This window comes from Mesoplodon mirus (assembly GCF_964341445.2).
Source record: "Mesoplodon mirus genome assembly, chromosome: 5".
Taxonomy (NCBI): domain Eukaryota; kingdom Metazoa; phylum Chordata; class Mammalia; order Artiodactyla; family Ziphiidae; genus Mesoplodon; species Mesoplodon mirus.
Window position 1 is genome coordinate 72115130 of NC_138980.1, and position 20531 is coordinate 72135660.

At 38.8% G+C, this 20531-nt stretch overlaps 1 protein-coding gene across 3 annotated transcripts in view; it reads left to right on the top strand.

The window, feature by feature from the left end:
- Positions 1 to 13299, top strand: part of SAR1B (secretion associated Ras related GTPase 1B) — a 28583-nt gene extending 15284 nt beyond the window's left edge. For all 3 annotated transcript variants that reach the window (XM_082624050.1, XM_082624048.1, XM_082624049.1), the window contains 4 exons: positions 8119 to 8184; positions 9871 to 9974; positions 11023 to 11154; positions 12656 to 13299. In XM_082624050.1, the coding sequence (XP_082480176.1) occupies positions 8119 to 8184; positions 9871 to 9974; positions 11023 to 11154; positions 12656 to 12772 (419 nt within the window). In that variant the 3' untranslated portion in view covers positions 12773 to 13299. The remainder of the gene's footprint in view (positions 1 to 8118; positions 8185 to 9870; positions 9975 to 11022; positions 11155 to 12655) is intronic.
- The last annotated feature ends 7232 nt before the right edge of the window (positions 13300 to 20531 follow it).

A 20531-nucleotide genomic window follows, 5' to 3' on the forward strand; every position in this document is an offset into this window, starting at 1 on the left:
ATATTACTTGATCAAGTGATACCAATTCATAGGCCCTAATCAAAAGGTTTTGTTTGGTTTTTTGGTGGATAAATTATGATCAGGTCACTTCACCTGTTCTTAAAATAGTATAATAAATAATAAGTGACCCAACTCTAGGGAGTATATTTAGATCTTGAAATAATACTCATATCTTCTTATCAGTTAGTATACCATCGTCCAGCTAGAGGAATTAAAAAGTTATTGCCTCAGGGATTATGATATGATATTCAACAACATATTGCTTAGGTTATAAATAGTCACCATTAGCTTGTTACATAACCTAAATTTCTTTCAAATTTTAGAACTGCACTATTTTAATCATTATTCAATGGACAGATTATAGTCTTATACTTTGCTGGAAGCTCTCAACTTATTAACCAGTTATTTTTCTAGTCCTAACAATCTGAACTATTTCTTATATAAAGACCATAGAATTATTCCAAAAACCAGGGGATGCATTGATACACTTATAGAAAGGTTTTTGGTTTTTGGTGTTCTTTTTGGCCACACCCCACGGCTTGCAGGATCTTAGTTCCCCAACCAGGGATTGAACCTGGGCCCACAGCAGTGAAAGCACCAAGTTGTAACCACTGGACCGCCAGGGAATTCCCTAGAAAGTTTTAAAATAATTAAAAAATAATTTACTGTGCTTCCTTTTAGAAAGACTACCTGAAAGACATTAATAATGATTCTATAAATCACTTAATACATATCATCCTATATATAAGATTATGTAATAGGTACTGTTTGAGAAAGTAAAGTTAATGATAAAGTGATAAAATTATTAGAAACAGAAGTCTAATCTTAAAATACCTGTGAACTTACTTTTACTGTTGAAAAGATGATGAATCAAGTACACAGAGAGTTTAAAGACAAGTTAATCCATAGATTAATTATGAAATAATGAGTGTTGGCCTTAATAATGAGTATAAAATTGAGAACTGGACTAAAAAGTAGATAATATGATAGTTAATTTAGTTCAGTAAATATACAAAGAACAAGGAAGGAAGACAGAGCAAAACAAATTACCATTTTATCTCTAAAGCTGTTAGTGAGTGAAGTTGGAAAAGGAAGATTTTGTAAAATTGATACTTTTTTTTTTATATTAGGAGAGGAAAGTGGGGCTTGACAAATAAGATTCTGATACAAGAACAATACTGTTAAAGAAAAATGATCATGGTGAAATTGAGTATACAAAATTATCTGCAAAAGCAACAGAAATGGAAGAGATTACACAGTGGTCTTATATTAGGTGTAAGTCATTTTAAAAATTTTATGATGTTGCCCTTTTTAATTTATTCAACAAATATTTTTTGAGCATCTGCTCTATGTCAGACATTGTTCTAAGTACTAGGAGTAAAAGCAGTGGCACAAAACAGATGCTATATCAACCTTCCTGTGGCTCACATTCATTTCAACTAATATTTTTCAATTAATCAAAAAACATATGTGTACTCACTTCGGCAGCACATATACTAAAATTGGAATGATGGAATGATACAGAGAAGATTAGCATGGCCCCTGCACAAGAATGACACACAAATTCGTGAAGCATTCCATATTTTTAAGAATGAAATTAAAAATACTCTCTAACATCATATACAAAAATAAACTCAAAATGGGTTAAAGACCTAAATGTAAGGCTGGATACTATAAAACTCTTAGAGGAAAACATAGGCAGAACACTCTCTGACATAAATCTCAGCAATATCTTATTATTTTTATTTTTTTTTTATTTTTGGCTGTGTTGGGTCTTTGTTGCTACGCGCAGGCTTTCTCTAATTGTGGCAAGCGGGGGCTACTCTTCATTTGCAAGAGCACGGGCTCTAGGGTGTGCAGGCTTCAGTAGTTGTGGCTTGCAGGCTCAGTAGCTGTGGCTTGCGGGCTCTAGGCGCAGGCTCAGTAGTTGTGGTGCACGGGCTTAGTTGCTCTGCAGCATGTGGGAAATTCCCGGACCAGGGCTCAAACCCGTGTCCCCTGCATTGGCAGGCAGATTCTTAACCACTGCACCACCAGGGAAGTCCCACAATATCTTTTTTGATTCACCTCCTAGAGTAATGAAAATAAAAACAAAAATAAACAAATGGGACCTAATTAAGTGTAAAAGCTTTTGCACAGCAAAGGAAATCATAAACAAAACAAAAAGACAACCCACAGAATGGGAGAAAGTATTTGCAAATGAAGAGACCAACAAGGGATTAATCTCCAGAATATACAAACAGCTCATGCCACTCAATATCATAAAAACAAATAACCCAATCAAAAAATGGGCAGAAGATCTAAATAGACATTTCTCCAAAGAAGACAGACAAATGGTCAGAAAGCCCAAGAAAAGATGTTCAACATTACTAATTATTAGAGAAATGCAAGTCAAAACTACAATGAGGTATCATCTCACACTGGTCAGTATAGCCATCATCAAATATCTACAGACAGTAAGAGCTGGAGAGGGTCTGAAGAAAAGGGAACCCTCTTGCACTGTTGGTGGGAATGTAAATTGGTATGGCCACTATGGAGGACAGTATGGAGGTTCCTTAAAAAACTAAATATAGAACTACTGTATGATCCAGCAATCCCACTCCTGGGCGTATATCCAGAGAAAACCATAATCCAAAAAGATACATGAACCTGAATGTTCATTGCAGCACTATTTACAATAGCCAAGACATGGAAGCAATTTAAATGTCCATCGACAGAGGAACGGATAAAGAAGATGTGGTACATATATACAGTGGAATATTAGCCATAAAAAAGAACAAAGTAATGCCATTTGCAGCAGCATGGATGGACCTAGAGATTATCCTACTAAGTGAAGTAAAGTCAGGCAAAGACAAATATCATATGATATCACTTATATGTGGAATCTATCTAATTTAAAAATGATACAAATGAACTTATTTACAAAACAGAAACAGACTCAGATCTTGAAATCAAACTTATGGTTACCAAAGGGGAAATGTAGGTGGAAGTGATAAATTAGGAGATTGGGATTAACATATACACACTACTATATATAAAATAGATAACTATGGACTTCCCTGGTGGTGCAGGGGTTAAGAATCCCCCTGCCAGCTCAATATTAAAAAAACAAACAACCCAATCAAAAAATGGGCAGAAGACCTAAATAGACATCTCTCCAAAGAAGACATACAGATGGCCAAGAAGCACATGAAAAGCTGCTCAACATCACTAATTATTAGAGAAATGAAAATCAAAACTACAGTGAGGTATCATCTCACACCAGTTAGAACGGGCATCACCAGAAAATCTACAAACAACAAATGCTGGAGAGGGTGTGGAGAAAAGGGAACCTTCTTGCACTGTTGGTGGGAACGTAAATTGATACAGCCACTATGGAGAACAGTATGGAGGTTCCTTAAAAAACTAAAAATAGAATTAGCATATGACACAGCAATCCCACTACTGGGCAAATACCCAGAGAAAACCATAATTCAAAAAGACACATGCACCCCAGTGTTCATTGCAGCACTATTTACAATAGCCAGGTCATGGAAACAACCTAAATGCCCATCGACAGACGAATGGATAAAGAAGATGTGGTACATAAATACAATGGAATATTACTCAGCCATAAAAAGGAACGAAACTGGGTCATTTGTAGAGGCGTGGATGGATCTAGAGACCGTCATACAGAGTGAAGTAAGTCAGAAAGAGAAAAACAAATATCGTACATTAACGCATATATGTGGAACCTAGAAGAATGGTACAGATGAACCAGTTTGCAGGGCAGAAATAAAGACACAAATGTAGAGGACAAACATATGGATACCAAGGGGGGAAAGTGGCGGCCGGGGGGCGGGGAGGTGTGATGAATTGGGAGATTGGGATTGACATGTATACACCGATGTGTATAAAATGGATAACAAATAAGAACCTGCTGATAAAAAAATAAAGAAAATTAAATTAAAAAAAACAAAACAAAAAGAATCCGCCTGCCAATGCAGGGGACACAGGTTTGAGCTCTGGTCCGGGAAGATCCCACATGCCGGGTAGCAACTAAGCCCGTGAGCCACAACTACTGAGCCTGCGCTCTAGAGCCCGTGAGCCACAACTACTGAGCCAGCGTGCCACAATTACTGAAGCCCACGTGCCTAGAGCCTGTGCTCTGCAACAAGAGAAGCACATGCACCGCAACAAAGAGTAGTCCCCAATCACCGCAACTAAAGAAAGCCCACGTGCAGCAATGAAGACCCAATGCAGCCAAAAATAAAAATAAATTTTTAAAAAAGAAATTTAAAAAAATAGATAACTAACAAGGACCTACTGTATAGCACAGGGAACTCTACTCAATATCCTGTAATAACCTAGATGGGAAAAGAATTTGGGGACTTCCCTGGTGGTCCAGTAGCTAAGATGCCTTGCTCCCAATGCAGGAGGCCCGGGTTCAATCCCTGCTCAGGGAACTAGATCCCATATGTATGCCACAACTAAGAGTTCAAATGCCGCAATGAAAGATTCCACATACCGGAACTAAAGATCCCGCACATGGCAAGGAAGATCCCACGTGCCTCAACTAAGATCTGGCTCAGCCAAAATAAATAAATAAATAGGAACTTCCCTGGTGGTCCAGTAGGTAAGATTCCATGTTCCCAGTGCAGGGGGCCTGGGTTCGATCCCTGGTCAGGGAACTAGATCTCACTTGCCACAACTAAGAAGTCTGCATACCGCAACAAAAGATCCTGCATGCCGCAACTAAAGATCCCTCATACCGTAACAAAGATCCCATGTGCTGCAACTAAGACCTGGCACAGCCAAAATAAATTAATAAATAATAAATAAATATTTTAAATAAATAAATCTTTTAAAAATCTTTAAAAAAAAGAATCTGAAAAAGAATGGGTATATATGTATAACTGATTCACTTTGCTGTACACCTGAAACTAACACAACACTGCAAATCAACTATACTCCAATAAAAATTTTAAAAGAAAACACATATGTGAAAAAGGTAACATATATCTACCCTATGATCTGGCAGTTCCATTGCTAGGTATTTATCTAGGAGAAATGAAAAACATGTGTTCACCAAAATTCTCATACAAGAATGTTTATTATACCAGTTTTATTTATCCGTAATAGCCCCAAACTGGAAACAGCTCAGATGTCCTTCAAAAAAAGAATGGATAAACAATGGAATTCTACTCAATAAGAAAGAGGAATAAACTGCTGATACATACGATGCATATTATATTGCATGGAAGAGGCTGGTCACAAAATTTATATACGATATGATACCATTTATATAAAATTCTAAAACAGGCAAAACAAACCTGTGGTGATAGAATTCAGATCAGTGCTTGCTTCTGGGGGTGGAGGTGTAGACTGACTAGGAAGGGGCAAGAGGGAACTTGCTGGGATGTTAACAGTGTTCTGTATCTTAATTAATCAAATTGGGACTTCTTTTAGAAAGCACGGAGTGTACTGGGGATTGTAACCATAGAGGTAGTTTGCCAACCACATCCAAGCATTATCTTTTCCTTATGGAAAGGATCATGCTTTGAACACAAATTGTATTACTTATTCATTCAGTTGGCAGTCTTCATACAGAATTTTTTAGCAAGATAAACTACTCTGGGGTCTCATAGTTATATTGAATAGTTAACAATTATACTGAACCTTTCATTGTAATTGTAGGGGGTCTTCTGCTTTTGGCCATGAGGGAATAACAGAGTCTGGAATTACCATCCCACTGTAAATGACTAGAAAACTGGACAAAAATATATACTACAACTGTTTTCAGATATTGGGCAATAGCTAGCACAGGGTTATGATTCCTGAGAGAAGAAAAACAAATGCTTCTCTATTCAAGTTTTATCACAGGAGGTAATTTTCAGATCATGGTGTAGGGAGAGGAAACCCAAACAACCCAGTAGTCTTACTGAGTTGAGGAGACAGAGACCAGAATCTGGGGAGGCTGAGGTGACTAGAATTTGCTGGGCAGATTACCACAGAGGAAGGAGCTCTGCAGAGAAGGAATTCCAGAAATTAAAAATATATATATATATATTTATTTAGGCTGCGCTGGGTCTTAGTTGTGGCATGCGAACTCTTAGTTGTGGCATGCGAACTCTTAGTTGTGGCATGCATTCGGGATCTAGTTCCCTGACCAGGGATCAAACCTGGGCCCCCTGCAGTAGAAGCATGGAGTCTTAACCACTGGACCACCAGGGAAATCCCAGAACTCCAGATATTTTCATGGCTGAATACCAATCTGTGCATACATAGGGTGAAACTACACATGTCCAGTCAAAGAATAATTTCTGGAAGAACAGTTATAGTGGAGTTGTTAGCCAAATAATTCCCAGAGCTCACATGGGACCGGGAATCCAAGTTCGCGCTAGCCAAAAAGGAGAGACCTTGTTGAATACTCCAAAGGATCATATCTTAGTAATGGGGCTAAAGTAGCTCCAGAGTAAAGGCTACTTTAGATCTGCCCTAACAAAACTTAAAAACTGATCTGCAAGCAATTTAACTGCCTGCCAGAACAAAGTCCAACTTTCTTTTCTTTTTTTTTTTTTGGCCGTATCCCGTGGCTTGCAGGATCTTAGTTCCTAACCAGGGTCCCTGCAGTGAGAGTGCTGAGTCCTAACCACTGGACTGCCAGGGAATTCCCAAAGTCCAACTTTCTTGAAAAGGATACAACAAAATCCAACATCCAGGGACCTCCCTGGTGGCACAGTGGTTAAGAATCCACCTGCCAATGCAGGAGACACAGGTTCGATCCCTGGTCCAGGAAGATTCAACATGCCACGGAGCAACTAAGCCCGTGAGTGCGCCACAACTACTGAGCCTGTGCTCTAGAGCCCGCAAGCCACAACTACTGAAGCCCGTGTGCCTAGAGCCCGTGCTCCACGCCTAGAGCCCGTGCTCCGTGACAAGAGAAGCCACCGCCATGAGAAGCCCGCGCACTGCAAGGAAGAGTAGCCCCTGCTCGTCACAACTAGAGAAAGCCTGCGCACAGCAGGGAGGAACCAGTGCAGCCAAAAATAAATAAATTAATTAATTTTTTAAAAATCCAACATTCAATAAAAAATTATTAGACATGCAAAGAAGCAGGAAAGTATGATCCATAACCAGGAGACAAATTAATCAGTAAAAACAGATTGTAACAGAGATGATGGCAGAAGTAAAAAAGATGATGGAATTAGCAAATAAGGACATTGAAATATAGCTGTTATGAATATGGTTAAGGATCTAAGGGAAACATGAACATAATGAGGAGAGAAATGGAAGATATAAGACAGAACCAAATGGAACTTATAGAAAAGAAAAACAAAATATCTGAAATGAAATTTTCACTAGGTAGGATTAATAGCAATTTTTTTTGTGGAGTGGAGGGTGTCCCACACTGCACAGCATGTGGAATCTTAGTTCCCCGACCAGGGGTTGAACCCGCACCCCCTGCAGTGGGACACAAGTCTTAACCACTGGACCACCAGGGAAGTCCCAAGGATTAATAGCAAATTAGTGCCAATACTGAAGAAGGAAAGACCAGTGAACTTAAGTCAATGCAATAGAAACTAAAAGAAACAGAGAAAAATGACTGAAAAAAAAAATCAACAGAGCCTCAGTGACTTGTGGGACAATATTAAGTAGTCTAGCAAACCTATCATTGAAGTCCCAGAAGGGGAAGGAAGGGAGCAGAAAAAATATTTGAAGAAATAATAGCCAAATTTTTTATTATAATTGTCATTAAAGACTGTCACCTGCGAAATATGACAGCCATGAGAGAATACTGTTATTTCACCTTTATCGTTTAAGATGAATTACAGGAAAAATTATTAGGTTGGAGCAGCCACTTGAATTCACAGTAAATAATTGTCAATTTCAGCAGGATAGAGAAGGAAAAATAAGTAAGTGTTGGATTTGTGGTGGGTAGTGAATACTAGAAATGAATATTATCATTTACGTGCATTATATTGGCAATATGAAATGGAATATAGTAGTTACAACAGAGAATTGCTTTTTGATTTGACCTTATTTGCAATTAAAGTAAGTCAAACTTTAAGTGGCAATATATACCAGGAATGGATTTCTAATTTTCATGTTGTTAAAATATTTTGTATTATTATTTAGCATCAGAAGAACTAACCATTGCTGGCATGACATTTACAACTTTTGATCTGGGTGGACATGTTCAAGGTGAGATCCTATTGCTTTATTTAATAAAAATGTGACCATTATGTTCCAGTGCATGAAATCTCATTCTATTCAAAGAAAGCCAGAGTAGACTTAAAATTTAGGAGTTATTACCCCTAGATAAATGCTTTAAATGCAAAGGATGATTTTCATTGTACTCCAATTTAAGTCTGAATTGCTTTTGGTGGTAAAGCATATGAGTAAAATTTAGCCTCCATTCTTTCTCTGCTCCAGTCCACCTTTCACTTACTGTCGTAATCATGTTATGAATATGTTATTGCTCTGTATGAAAAACTTTCAGTGGCTAACTCATTACCTATAAAATAAAGGCCAGGGCTTCCCTGGTGGTGCAGTGGTTGAGAGTCTGCCTGCCGATGCAGGGGACACGGGTTCATGCCCCGGTCCGGGAAGATCCCACATGCTGCGGAGCAGCTAGACCTGTGAGCCATGGCCACCGAGCCTGCGCGTCCGGAGCCTGTGCTCCGCAACGAGAGAGGCCACAACAGTGAGAGACCCGCGTACCGCAAAAAAAAATAAAAATAAAAAAAAATAAAGGCCAAACTCACTGACCTGGCAGTCAGGATCTCTATGATCTGATCGCTTTACTTTTTGAGTCTTTATTTCCCACTATACCCTTTCCCATTCTCTTTACTCCAACCAAACCAAACCATCTTGGTGTTCTCCCACCTCTGTGCTTATGCCATCCCCACCTGCACGTAGGTAACCCACCTTCAGGGCCCCGTGTAAATCCTGCTGCCTCCCCTGAGAAGCCACTCCCAGCTGGGAGTGCTCTCAACTATACTTACGTAGCAATTAGTGCGTTTGTATACATATCTGCAAGTTTGGAATGACTGTCTTATTTCCTCTACTAAACTTTCTGGGACTGAAATCCTAGTTATTTTTTAATATCCCCAAAAGGACTTAGTAGTATCCACCACATGGTAATTCATAAATAATGAATATTACAAAGCCTGTAGCTAGTGAAAGCACATTTGAGACATATATCAATTGTTTAAAATATACATAAACTAATTCCTGGAATATAATGATTAGATTTAGAACCTAATGGAGTTTGGGACTTCATTTCTATATTATTTTAAGGTACATTATAAAACTGAAGTCAGAAAAAAAAGTTACCTTCCCCTAGGGTGCCCCCCAAACTGTTTTCCCCTCTAAAAGAGAATGTCATGGCAAAAATTACCCTAATGGTTTCATAAACTTTAATTTCTGTTATGAGTAGAACAGTTTGCTTTATTATTTTAACTTAACAAGTCTGTACCCAATACTAATTTCCTTCTGTCACTGACTCCAGATTTATCACTGGCAAAAAACTGATAAACTAGGAATGTCAAAAAAATGATACTGCATATAAGAAATAGTAGTGGTCCCTCCAATGAACTTAATGTGCATCCTTGTCCATTAGTAGCAAATATTAATTCTTCTTCTAACATAGGAAAATTGGGGCAGAGTGAAGTATTTGACTTGACCACAATCAAGGAAAACCTGTTATTTCTTCTTTGGTCACCTGGAAGGATTTTGGCAATATTGGGTGAAAGATTAACTTGAGTATATAGTGAAGTAGCAGCAGCTAAGGGATAATTACACTTGATATCTTGTTGGACTCTTCCCTCAAACTATCTGCTAGGTTTGACCAGCAAATAAAATCTAACTCCTGATTGTTTTTATTAGCTCGAAGAGTATGGAAAAACTACCTTCCTGCTATCAATGGCATTGTATTTCTGGTGGATTGTGCAGACCATGAAAGGCTGTTAGAATCAAAAGAAGAACTTGATGTAAGTTAAATAACTAAAACTAAACATAGTTGAATCACTCTGGTAAGCCTGAGGAAATAGGTTGGATATGTAGGTATGAGTGTGGCTTTTTTGCAGCCTCTGATGTAACTCCTGACAATTTGTGGAGTTCTGAGATTATACTACTTAGAATGTAGAGGGAGTAGCTTGGAGTAATTGTAGCTATTGAGGAGGTACTAATGCAGAGTTGCTTCCTGAAGGCTTGGGCTCACTCTGTACAGAGTGTGCCCTTGTAGTATATTTCATGTCTGCTACATTCCTGTAGTGGCTTGGTCTGAAGCCCCTGGTCCTCCTAGGATGCTGGTTTCTTCAGGAGTTAGCCAGAACCTGGAAATGGCATAACGTGCTATCTTTGTCACTGCTCCCAGGAGTGATCAGGGCCATGTGTAGCCACCTCCTCTCCCGCCTCCCAGGTCACACGCTTCATAAAGGGGCTCAGAAGCAGTAGGCAAGGTCAGTGCTAGATCTGGGTCCACAGAGAAAGCAGGTCCATGATTTGATGGAAGGTTGACCTGACCATGCCTCTGCCTAGAGCAAGCAAACAAGTACTTATTCATGTGGAAAAGTCCAGATAGGTTCTCTGGTCTTGGAACAGGGTCAGGGAATTCCTGAGTTCCTACTTTGTGCCCGGCACTATGCATATTACCTCATTTAATTCTCAAGTTAACTCCATAAGGTAGGTGGTACTATTGCAAATTCTCTTTGAACTTCAATGAGCCTTATTGGTGTAAGATCTCACAACTCAAAAGCAGCAGAACTAGAAATGAAACCAGGTCTGCATGCTTCAAAGTGTTGGGTCTATTCACAGAGTGAGCACTTACAGAAGGAGACTTAGGGAGGCAGAAGAATTGAGCTTTGGGTTTGTTGAGCTCACTTGAAAATGTAGGGAGAGTTTGCCAAAGAAAGTTAGCCAAACTGATGGGTATGATAGAGAATGAGTCCTTGATGCCCATTTGGTAGCTTGTCACAATGAACCCTTTAGATGGTTTCATATCAACATCTTGTCGTTCATTTTGTTTTGTTTTTTCAGTCACTAATGACAGATGAAACTGTTGCTAATGTGCCTATACTGATTCTTGGAAATAAGATTGACAGACCTGAAGCCATCAGTGAAGAGAGGTTGCGAGAGATGTTTGGTTTATATGGTCAGACAACAGGAAAGGTAAAAAACAAAAAAAAAGAAAAAATTTTGACAAGTGTGAATATTTCATTCAGTAGTACGAATATCTTTTTATTTTATTTATTTTTAATCTTCTGAAATAGTGTGTTCCCACACTACCCCTAACAGTAATCATGCTTATCGGTTTAATCGGTACAGTCTGGCTTCTTTATTTATTTATTTTTTAATTGGGGTATAGTTGACATACATTATACCAGTTTCAGGTGTATAACCAGATGTCTTTAAATTATTATTGTCCTACCTCATAAGCCCATTTTCATTTTTTTTCTTAAAAACTGTCATTTATACATTTGTGTCTTTTTTTAATGTCCTCGTTTATTTTCTTTCTACCACTGAATGAAATGAAACCTTTTCTTGGTGATATCAAAAATGTCAAAGCCTATACTTATGAGAAACTAAATGAAAGCTTTCAAAGTTTTGTCATAATTTTTCAGAATTAGCCACTAAATAATATACTTGAATGTTTAAGCATACCAGTAGTGTATTTAGGCCCTCAGTTCAGTGTTTAAGTCCTGAGTTCACCACAGGTAAAAATAAAATGTAAACTTGGCCATAGCAGTGTTGGGGTTTTCTGAACATATGATTTATAGTAAGCTTTAAGACACATTATTTTTGCATTCATTTTTACTGGTATTTGTTTTGGGGAAGGACCTTAGTATTGAAAAATCCCAGAGTAGAGAAATATTGCAGCCTATGGAAGGAGACTCTTATGTTAGATATGGTAGACTTTGGTCTATTTTCTGTTTCTTCTTTTTAATAACTCAACTCCACATTAATTTTTTTTTTTTTTTGCCACGCTACATTGCATGTGGGATCCTAGTTCCCCAACCAGGGGTCGAACTGGCGCCCCCCACATTGGGAGCTCAGAGTCTTACCCACTGGACTGCCAGGGAAGTCCCTGCTCCACATTAATTTTAAGAAATGCCTTGTTGGGCTTCCCTGGTGGCGCAGTGGTTGAGAGTCCGCCTGCCGATGCAGGGGACACGGGTTCGTGCCCCGGTTTGGGAAGATCCCACATGCCGCGGAGCGGCTGGGTCCATGCGCCATGGCCGCTGAGCCTGCGCATCCGGAGCCTGTGCTCCGCAACGGGAGAGGCCACAGCAGTGAGAAGCCCGCGTACCACAAAAAAAAAAAAAAAAAAAAAGAAATGCCTTGTTTAGTCATAAACCTACTCAGAGAATGTTTGTTTTTAATATAAGTGAAGCCAGTTGTCCCAGGTAACTTGAATTTTTTCTAAGTCACAGATTATTTTCATTCTTGTGTGCCTCACAAGCTCACCTCTGTCCCACTGAGCAGACATCCTGTCCTCCAGTAGAGTGAGAGGAGACGTCCTGTGTGTTTAGGGGAGGGTACTTGGATGCCAAACAGCCGTGGCTTTATCACAGTCACCCTTTGTTCTAAGATGTACGAGCTGCAGTTCTGGGGAGTGGAGCTTTTATTTCATTAAGGGGTCATTCAACATAATGTCTATCTTCTCTTCTAGGGCAGTGTATCTCTGAAAGAACTGAATGCCCGGCCCTTAGAAGTTTTTATGTGTAGTGTGCTCAAAAGACAAGGCTATGGAGAAGGCTTCCGCTGGATGGCTCAGTACATTGATTAACACCAGCCCGCATCGGTTCAAGGTCTCACCATTCAGGCCTACTCAGAGATTTGATCACTCAACATGCATAACTTGAATTCAATAGACTTTTGTTGGTTAGAAAACAGATGTTTTTTAGATTATTAATATTTTATCAACCTAATTTGAGTGAGAATTGAAGACTGATTCAAGTAAGCTGAATATCACAATGTAGCTTTCTAATTCCATAAAAATAATTAGATTTTACAGTTTATAATCTGACATTACCCCCAGCACCATTTTTAAAGAGCAACTTTCCAGACTACCTTTGAAGCACTTTTTAACAATATGAAACTACAAATGTAAACCATATTTAAAAGTTCATCATGTTAAACTTTTTATGTACTTTTTTGGAACTAGTTTTTAAATTTTAGATTATGTGTCCACCTATCTTAAGTGAACAGTTAACAATTAGCTTATTGATGACTGCATGATGCCTTACAGTTTTCATTATTTTTTCTTATGCAAACGTCATGCAATAAAGCAAACCCTAATGTCTGGCATCCTTATTGGGCAAATGTTTCATTTTAATGTGTCTTATCTGGCTAGTATGCTCTGAAATTTTGTATGTTTACTATTATCTATATGAGGGGGTTACTGGGAAAGGAGACTGCTTCAGAATATTTAGAATAATGCTTAAGTTCCTAGAGGCTTTTGCATTTTCCAGGAGACAAGTTGTGTTTGGTTGTACCTTATACCACATTTATCTCTGAATCGTGTATTTTTATCTGTAACACTACCATTACCAATGCTGATGGGATCCATGTCCTAGTCCCTTCGGATCGGCCTTCTGCAGAAAAGCACATCTTCTGGTACAACCCAAGGTTAATTTTTGGTTTGATAGGCCCATTCCAGTTGTCTGATTCTGAAGTGCTCCGTCTTACTGGTTTGGTATTCTGTGCCTCTTCACTGAAAGTAGTGACAGGCACCAGTCTCCCCACATTTAGAGGTACTCCCCAGTCTCTTTATACTTAATGGTACTCTCCAGGGCAAACGACAAGTAGGATCTTGTGCACAGTTTCATCGTGGAGGGGAGCATCTGAGGAAAAAGAGCCTATTCTCCTTCATTTGTCACTGAGATATTTGGGGATTTTGCTCCTGTCCTACACTCTTTTGCATTTTTGGCATATTTTATTTCTTGCTGGAAAGAAAATGAATCCATGTATTTAATTTTCTTTTTTTTTTTAATTCTCAGCTGGCTCTCACTTTATAGCACAAAAGGCTTTTGTTTTTAGATACAATTCTTGCCATGTGATAGTGTCTGCAAGCCTCATTGATAGGCTTTCTAATAAGATTTTAGTTAGCTTTTTGAAGTATTTTAATTTCCTAAGAAATTGAGTTCTTTTTTTCCATATGTCGGAGATTCCCATAATTAGCTGAAAGACAAGTGCCAAATATTTATTTTTAACGACTGTCAAGCTTAAGGTTTCCTCTCTTGGTCATAAACCAAGGTTTTATAGTATATTTAACCAATTCCGTTGAGAGTAGATTGCCCCAATTCCATCAAGAGTAATTTTAATATCAGAATTAGTGTTTTCTCTAGCTATTGTCCAAATCAGAGTTACTATAGTCCTTTCTGTCATCAGTAATGTAATATATGAAGCAAATAAGGATTGAAGGATATGCCTGGAAGGAATTACCAGTTAGCTAAACCAACAAGGTCATTTCACCATGACATTTGGTTTTAGGAATTCACCTATTCTATTTCACTTTCAGCTTCCTTCTAAATGAAAACAAAAAGCTTTCTCCCTGCCCAGAAACATCAGTAGCACCATGGGAAAAGTAGCAAATGACATTTCAGCCTCTTGGTTTATTCTGCCAGATATGTTTAAAGTACTCATTTTTAACGTCTTGACTAGACAGAACTAAGCCTTATTAAAAGTAATTGCCTCTTGTTGATGGTATCTTTTCAATATTTACAGGGACATGCCTTTCTTCAAGTATTTCCTAGTATCTATTGTGATAATTGAGAAGTTAATTGTGTTATAAATTGGTATAAAGGAAAAAGCTTACTGGTTTCTCTAGAGGGGATTTGCTTTCTGGTACAAAATATATTGTTCCAGAACTCTCATTCTAGGTCTGTCACTGGAATCAAAGGAACAAAGTCACTTTGTGGACCACACTAAACTGTGGATACTTCCCAATGATGTAAGAGTCTTATGGCCTGAACCTCTGGAAATGAAGCTGCACTTTCCTGCCAGCTCCAGGGAGATGGGCCTCAGAGTTCCCCAGCCATTGGGCTTACCATCTAGTTCTGAGAGCTCCTCAGAGCATATACACTGAGTCACTGCTTCCTTCAGGAGAAGCAAGTTAAGAGAATGCCAAGAAGCAGTAAAAGTACATGGGGAAAACATATACTCTGTATGTGCCTGTGCAAGTGTGCACATTTGCGGAGTAGTTTTTGGGTAAATGGTAGTATTGGGGACATAGGTTAATTTTGTTCCTACCACTGTAAAGTGTGAAAATGTAACTAACACTATTGTATACAAGTTAAGATTGGATTCCATATAAATCAGGAAGTGTTCAGAAGATGTTTTAAAATCTTAAGTCCAAAACTAAAAATAGATGGTCTCAGCTGGCTTTTGTATTTTTAAAGAAGAGCTTCTCAACCTCACACCTGTTTCAATGACTGCTGTTAATTATACTTTTGTGTAACTGTTCAAATTGATGGATTCCAGTTTATCTTGGTGAATTTTTAGATTGAAGATTATAGCATTTTTAAAAATTGGGGCACAGATATTTCCTAAAGCATATGAAAAAATATTCTTCACCATTGGCTTAGTTGACCCAGTATCTTTTGAGTGCCAAAGAAGTATGAATTCAGATATTGCCTGCATAGATCTAAATTTTAGTTTTGTGTGCCTGTGTACATATACAAATTTACTGTGGTTTACAATGTATACACAGAACATTTCTTTTCTTTAGTTTTCAACTGGCTCACACTTCTGTGTAGCGCTTTCCAGCACGTAAGCTACTTGTAAATCATTAAAATAGAGTAATATTTGATAATAGTGTTTCTTGCCTTCTGCAAAATGATTTAATTAACCCAGCATTTTCACAAGTTCCATCATTAAAAACAGAATACCTCTAGTTGACATGATTTGAGAGTTTCAGGAAACAGGTTTACATTTTCTGAAACTGTACTTGGTATGTGACTCAACGTAGCATTTCAGTCTTAGTCACTTACAGGACTGAAGTTTGCAAGACTTCTCTTGCCAAGTAAATTTTGACCAGAGTACACTGAAAATAGCTAATATAAAAGGAAGTCTCTCAGAAAATCTTGTGTTGATTTTATTTAGAGTATATGGTTTGGATTTTTTTTTCTGGCCGTGCCATGCAGCATGCGGGATCTTAGTTCCCTGACCAGGGATTGCCGTGTTCCCTGCATTGGAATCGTGGAGACTGCCAGGGAAGTCCCTGTTTGAATCATTTTAAATGTACGTAAAAGTTGGTGAAGCTTCAAAAAGTCTCCAAGAGAGCATGAAAAAAATAGAGATTAGCAAATATAAACTTCTGGATGTGAAATTAATAGGGAATTAAAGGTTTTCTATAAACATTAAAAAAAAAATTTTGTAATAAATAGTTAAGAGTTCAGAAAACAGTATATCTTCAATTAAGGACTAAATTCTCAAAGCTCCATATTTATGTTTCTGGTCATTTCCATCACTGTCCTTTTGAAATGCAAATTAGTGCTTTTTAACCAAAAAAAAGGAAAAAGAAAAGAAAGAGAACAAGCTCTTAAACATAGGACTGTGCCTCTGTGTAAAGTGATTGGAATTTTGTTAAAACCATGTTTCTACTCTTGAACCCTGGAACCATTACCCCTCACATACCCCAGCCCACACCTGGATAAAAAGATCACTGAGTATAAAGGGAATCTACAGAGTCTGTTGAAGATGCAATTTTGAACTAATTTTTGTCCTCATAATTTGGAACATTAAGTAGCTAATATATTTAATACCTCTGGTTGATTGTTCCAGGCTTTGATCACACTTTTAAACAGAATCCAAAGTAATCACAGGAAATTAAGCAAATTTATCCAAAGTAAACTTTGTTTCAGGAGTGCCCCCATCCCAAATAGATTTTAGGACAGAAATGGGAAAGGCTTTTGAGTGATTTCATGCAGAATTATTTTCTGTGGAAAGGCCACACTGGAGTGGATGAATTCTTCTTCAGCGTGTATTTTAAATGAAGCGGGGGAATTAGATTTAATTTGTTTTAAATATTTGAGGGTAAAGAGAGGTGACAGTTATACAGTTTTGACATACAAGTTATCCTTGAAATTGTTTTCATTATCAAGTATGAAGATTCACATCAGAATGGCCAACTTCACATGAGTTTCTGGATTCCCTGGTGCTGCTCCTAACCTGAACTTATAATCAGTTGCCATACTGAGGCAAGAGCACTCAGGGTGAATGTAGTCACATAACTTTAAAAGTGATCAAAGTGTTTTCCGTGGTGAGGCCTTCAGTATTTGACTGAATGCAGAGTATGTTGAAGTGGTAAGTCGGTGATAAGTTTTTCATCACTAACCTTGTTTGCACTTTTGTACATCACTGCTTGCACTAGCATCTTAGTGTGAATTTTCACAATTGTTTTACAGCGTATACAGATTGTTAAGCATTAATTTATATAAAGATGTTTGTTTCCCTTTATATATTTTACAAGGAACAGCTATAATAGTTGATTAAATGTCCTTGAATTGTTTGTGTGTTACTTTGATTATGTTCGATTGTCTTTTCACCCCCTATGAATTTGAGTGTCAGGAATAGAAAAATAAAATGATTACCTGGTCTTTGAAACGCTCTGGTGTCAAGTCCCATTTTTACCATCCAATTGTAATTTTCATTGTGCTTATTAGAAATTTCTTGGACTTCGAAATTATTAAGATTATAGAACGTACCCTTTGTGCAAGGATTCCAAGGAACCTTTGCTTAAATTAAGTACCGAGGCCTAATTTGCCTTGTAAGACTGAAAACAACTCATGGGCACATTGTAGTAGGACTTACACAATGCCAAGTCAGTTGAAATGTGAAAAATAAGGCAGCTGGTTGGTTTTATCTACATCAAGGTTCTCTAGCTTTAGTATGCATCAGAATCTCCTTTGTGTGTGTGTGGTGGTGGTGGTGGGGAGCTGGCTTTAAAACACACAAGAAAAAAAATCCCACCAAAAATTGTTATTCAGTAAATCCAGGGTGGGGTGGAGGGCAGAAATCCAAATCTTCAACAAGGTTCTCAGGTTTTTCTGGTGCCAAAGTGTGTGGATTTTCATTTAGGAAAAACAGTAATATAACACTAAGTACTAGTAACACTAAATGGTCATTGGCCAATCAGTGAAGAAAAAAATTTCTTATTTTTTTTCCCCTGAGAATTCATTTATTAGTAAATCCTATGTCTGTGTAACCTGTAGTTGGTGGTTCTCAACCTTGGCTGCAATTCAGAATCACCCAAAGGCCAGGCCGCCCTCAGGAAGCAGACTTTTTTCAACTCCTCAGGTGATTCGAATGAAAAATTTTATCATTTTGTTAAGGGTTATCAAGCTACTTTTGAGACTTAAATCCAAATATAAAACCTTTCTACAGCCATCCCCTTAACCTTCCCACTAACAGTGTGCAGGACATCAAGCTTTGTGCTAACTCTTAACATAAACTATCATGATTCTATTACAGTTGGGTCCATCAAATGGAGATTTAGTATGGACTCAAGTTATTTGCTGAACTGAAACTAATAGGTAGTGAATGCACTGAAGGGATAAATGCTAAGAAAATAAAGTCCAGTTTATTTAGCTCATTTTCTTGAATTTAGCTATATAATATCCCACTAGACTATCTGATATTTGTACTAAAGCTACAAGTAATGCAATGTCATAGCCCCCAAAAGAGTGTGAAAAGCACCTTTTGGGGAATAGAGGAACTAGGAAACTGTAAAAGAAGCCCTTTGGGTGGTGGCCACCATCCTCCTAATTGAAAGGTGAGAACAACAGCTTAGAAACCTGATGACTAACAAAGGTCCTAAAACAGGCCCTGTTTCTGCTGCGTCCCTTATAAAGGGCTCAACTGGGGATTCAGTTAATTGACAAAGGTCAGAGCCTGTGTTTACAAAGCCTCTCAACTCAATTTATTTAAAATCAGACACCAAGACAATAATTTTCTGGCTATTATTTAGTAAACAAAGGAAGCCTTGCTTTGGAATGTGGATTTTGATTGGGAGCATTATGGTGAACCATTTAATATGTTTATTAAAGTCACTATGACTTCAGTGATGGCACTATGCCACTACAAACAAGCTGGTAATGTTGCAAAAAGAAAACTGACGAGCTTTCTTACCTGATTGTATTGAAAGGGCCTGGGTTAATGGGTAACAGTCCTCCAGTCAAAATCTTCACAGGTGTCATGTTTCGTGGCTGGTAAAAGTAAACAAAGGGAAGAAATAATTGGAGGTGAGGTACAGGTGGACAAAAACACTTGGGGGTCAAAAATGGAGATTTTTGTTTACTACATTCTTGAGCTAAAAGGAACTGAATGTGAACCTCATCAGTGGAATTGTAGTCTCATTTCATCCGGGATTAGCAAAATCTCAGAAACTAGAGATTATAAACATTACCAAGTTACAGTACCATTTTTAGGGTTTTCTCCTAGCCCTTGGGTTTGGGTTGAGCTCTCTAGATCCACCTCTTGGTTGGGAAGCCACGCCAGATTGATTGCAGTCTAGAGAAAAGCATGTTGACTTTCCTCCATCCTAGGGACTTCACTTTCGAGAACTGAATGGCCAAGAGCCCCTCTTTGGGTAAGGGGCAGAACAGGAGAGTTCCAGCCCTGTTCTGGGCCTGTTCTGGGCCCCAGAGCTTATTTACAACTAGGGGCTCTATTGCATGGGGACACAGCTCTGACAGCTCCTGAAGGAAGCCACGCAACGCTGCTTTCTTTCCCAACTGCAGCAGATGGCAGTGGCACAAAGATATTTAGAGAACAGTCAGAGTCTTTTTCCACCTCAGCTTCTATTTGGGGCCAGGTTCAGAATCCACAGGCCTCTGGCAGTCGGGTGGCAGGGGGACCCCTCTTGGATTCTCTGGGGCCTCAATCTGCCTTCCGTCTTTGGAGAAGCAGTGCCTGACCCTTCTGATTACCTGGTATGTGGGCAGCCTTTGCCCACCACTCCACGCGCAGGGCTGGGCTGGGCAAAGTAGGAGGCGGGGTCCCTACTCACCAGGTTCTCTCTTTTTTTCTCTCTCTCATATACAAAACCTTACGTGTGGAAAACCGTTATCACCAGGGACTTTGCAAGTATTGTGCTGGTATTGGATTCAGGTTGGGACATTTGGCCTTACTTTCTGTCTGCCCTTCCACCAGTCAGTCAGCAGGAATTTCCTCAACACCTGCCTGCTGGGGACTGGCATGGAATGATGAAAAACGGGCAGAGATCTGCCCAAGGCACCATGGAAGGCAAAAGGGAAAGGCCCCCAAACACCATCGAGGTTTCTAGAAAAGGGACACCAGAGCTGAATCTTGAAGCTGTATAAACTGGCTAGTGGAAAAGGGGTGAGAGAGGATAGTGCGAGCAGACAGAACGGCGATGACAGAGGCACAGCAGAAAAGGGCACGCTGTGATGTGGGGCCGGTAGAGCCCAGAGCCTGAAGAGGTGCTGTGTGGAGAGCATCTTAGACGGAAATGTCAGTGGAGGGAAAGACGAGAACATGAGGCCTGAACTCAGAAGGAGGCAGAAGAGTGGGGCTGATCTTTC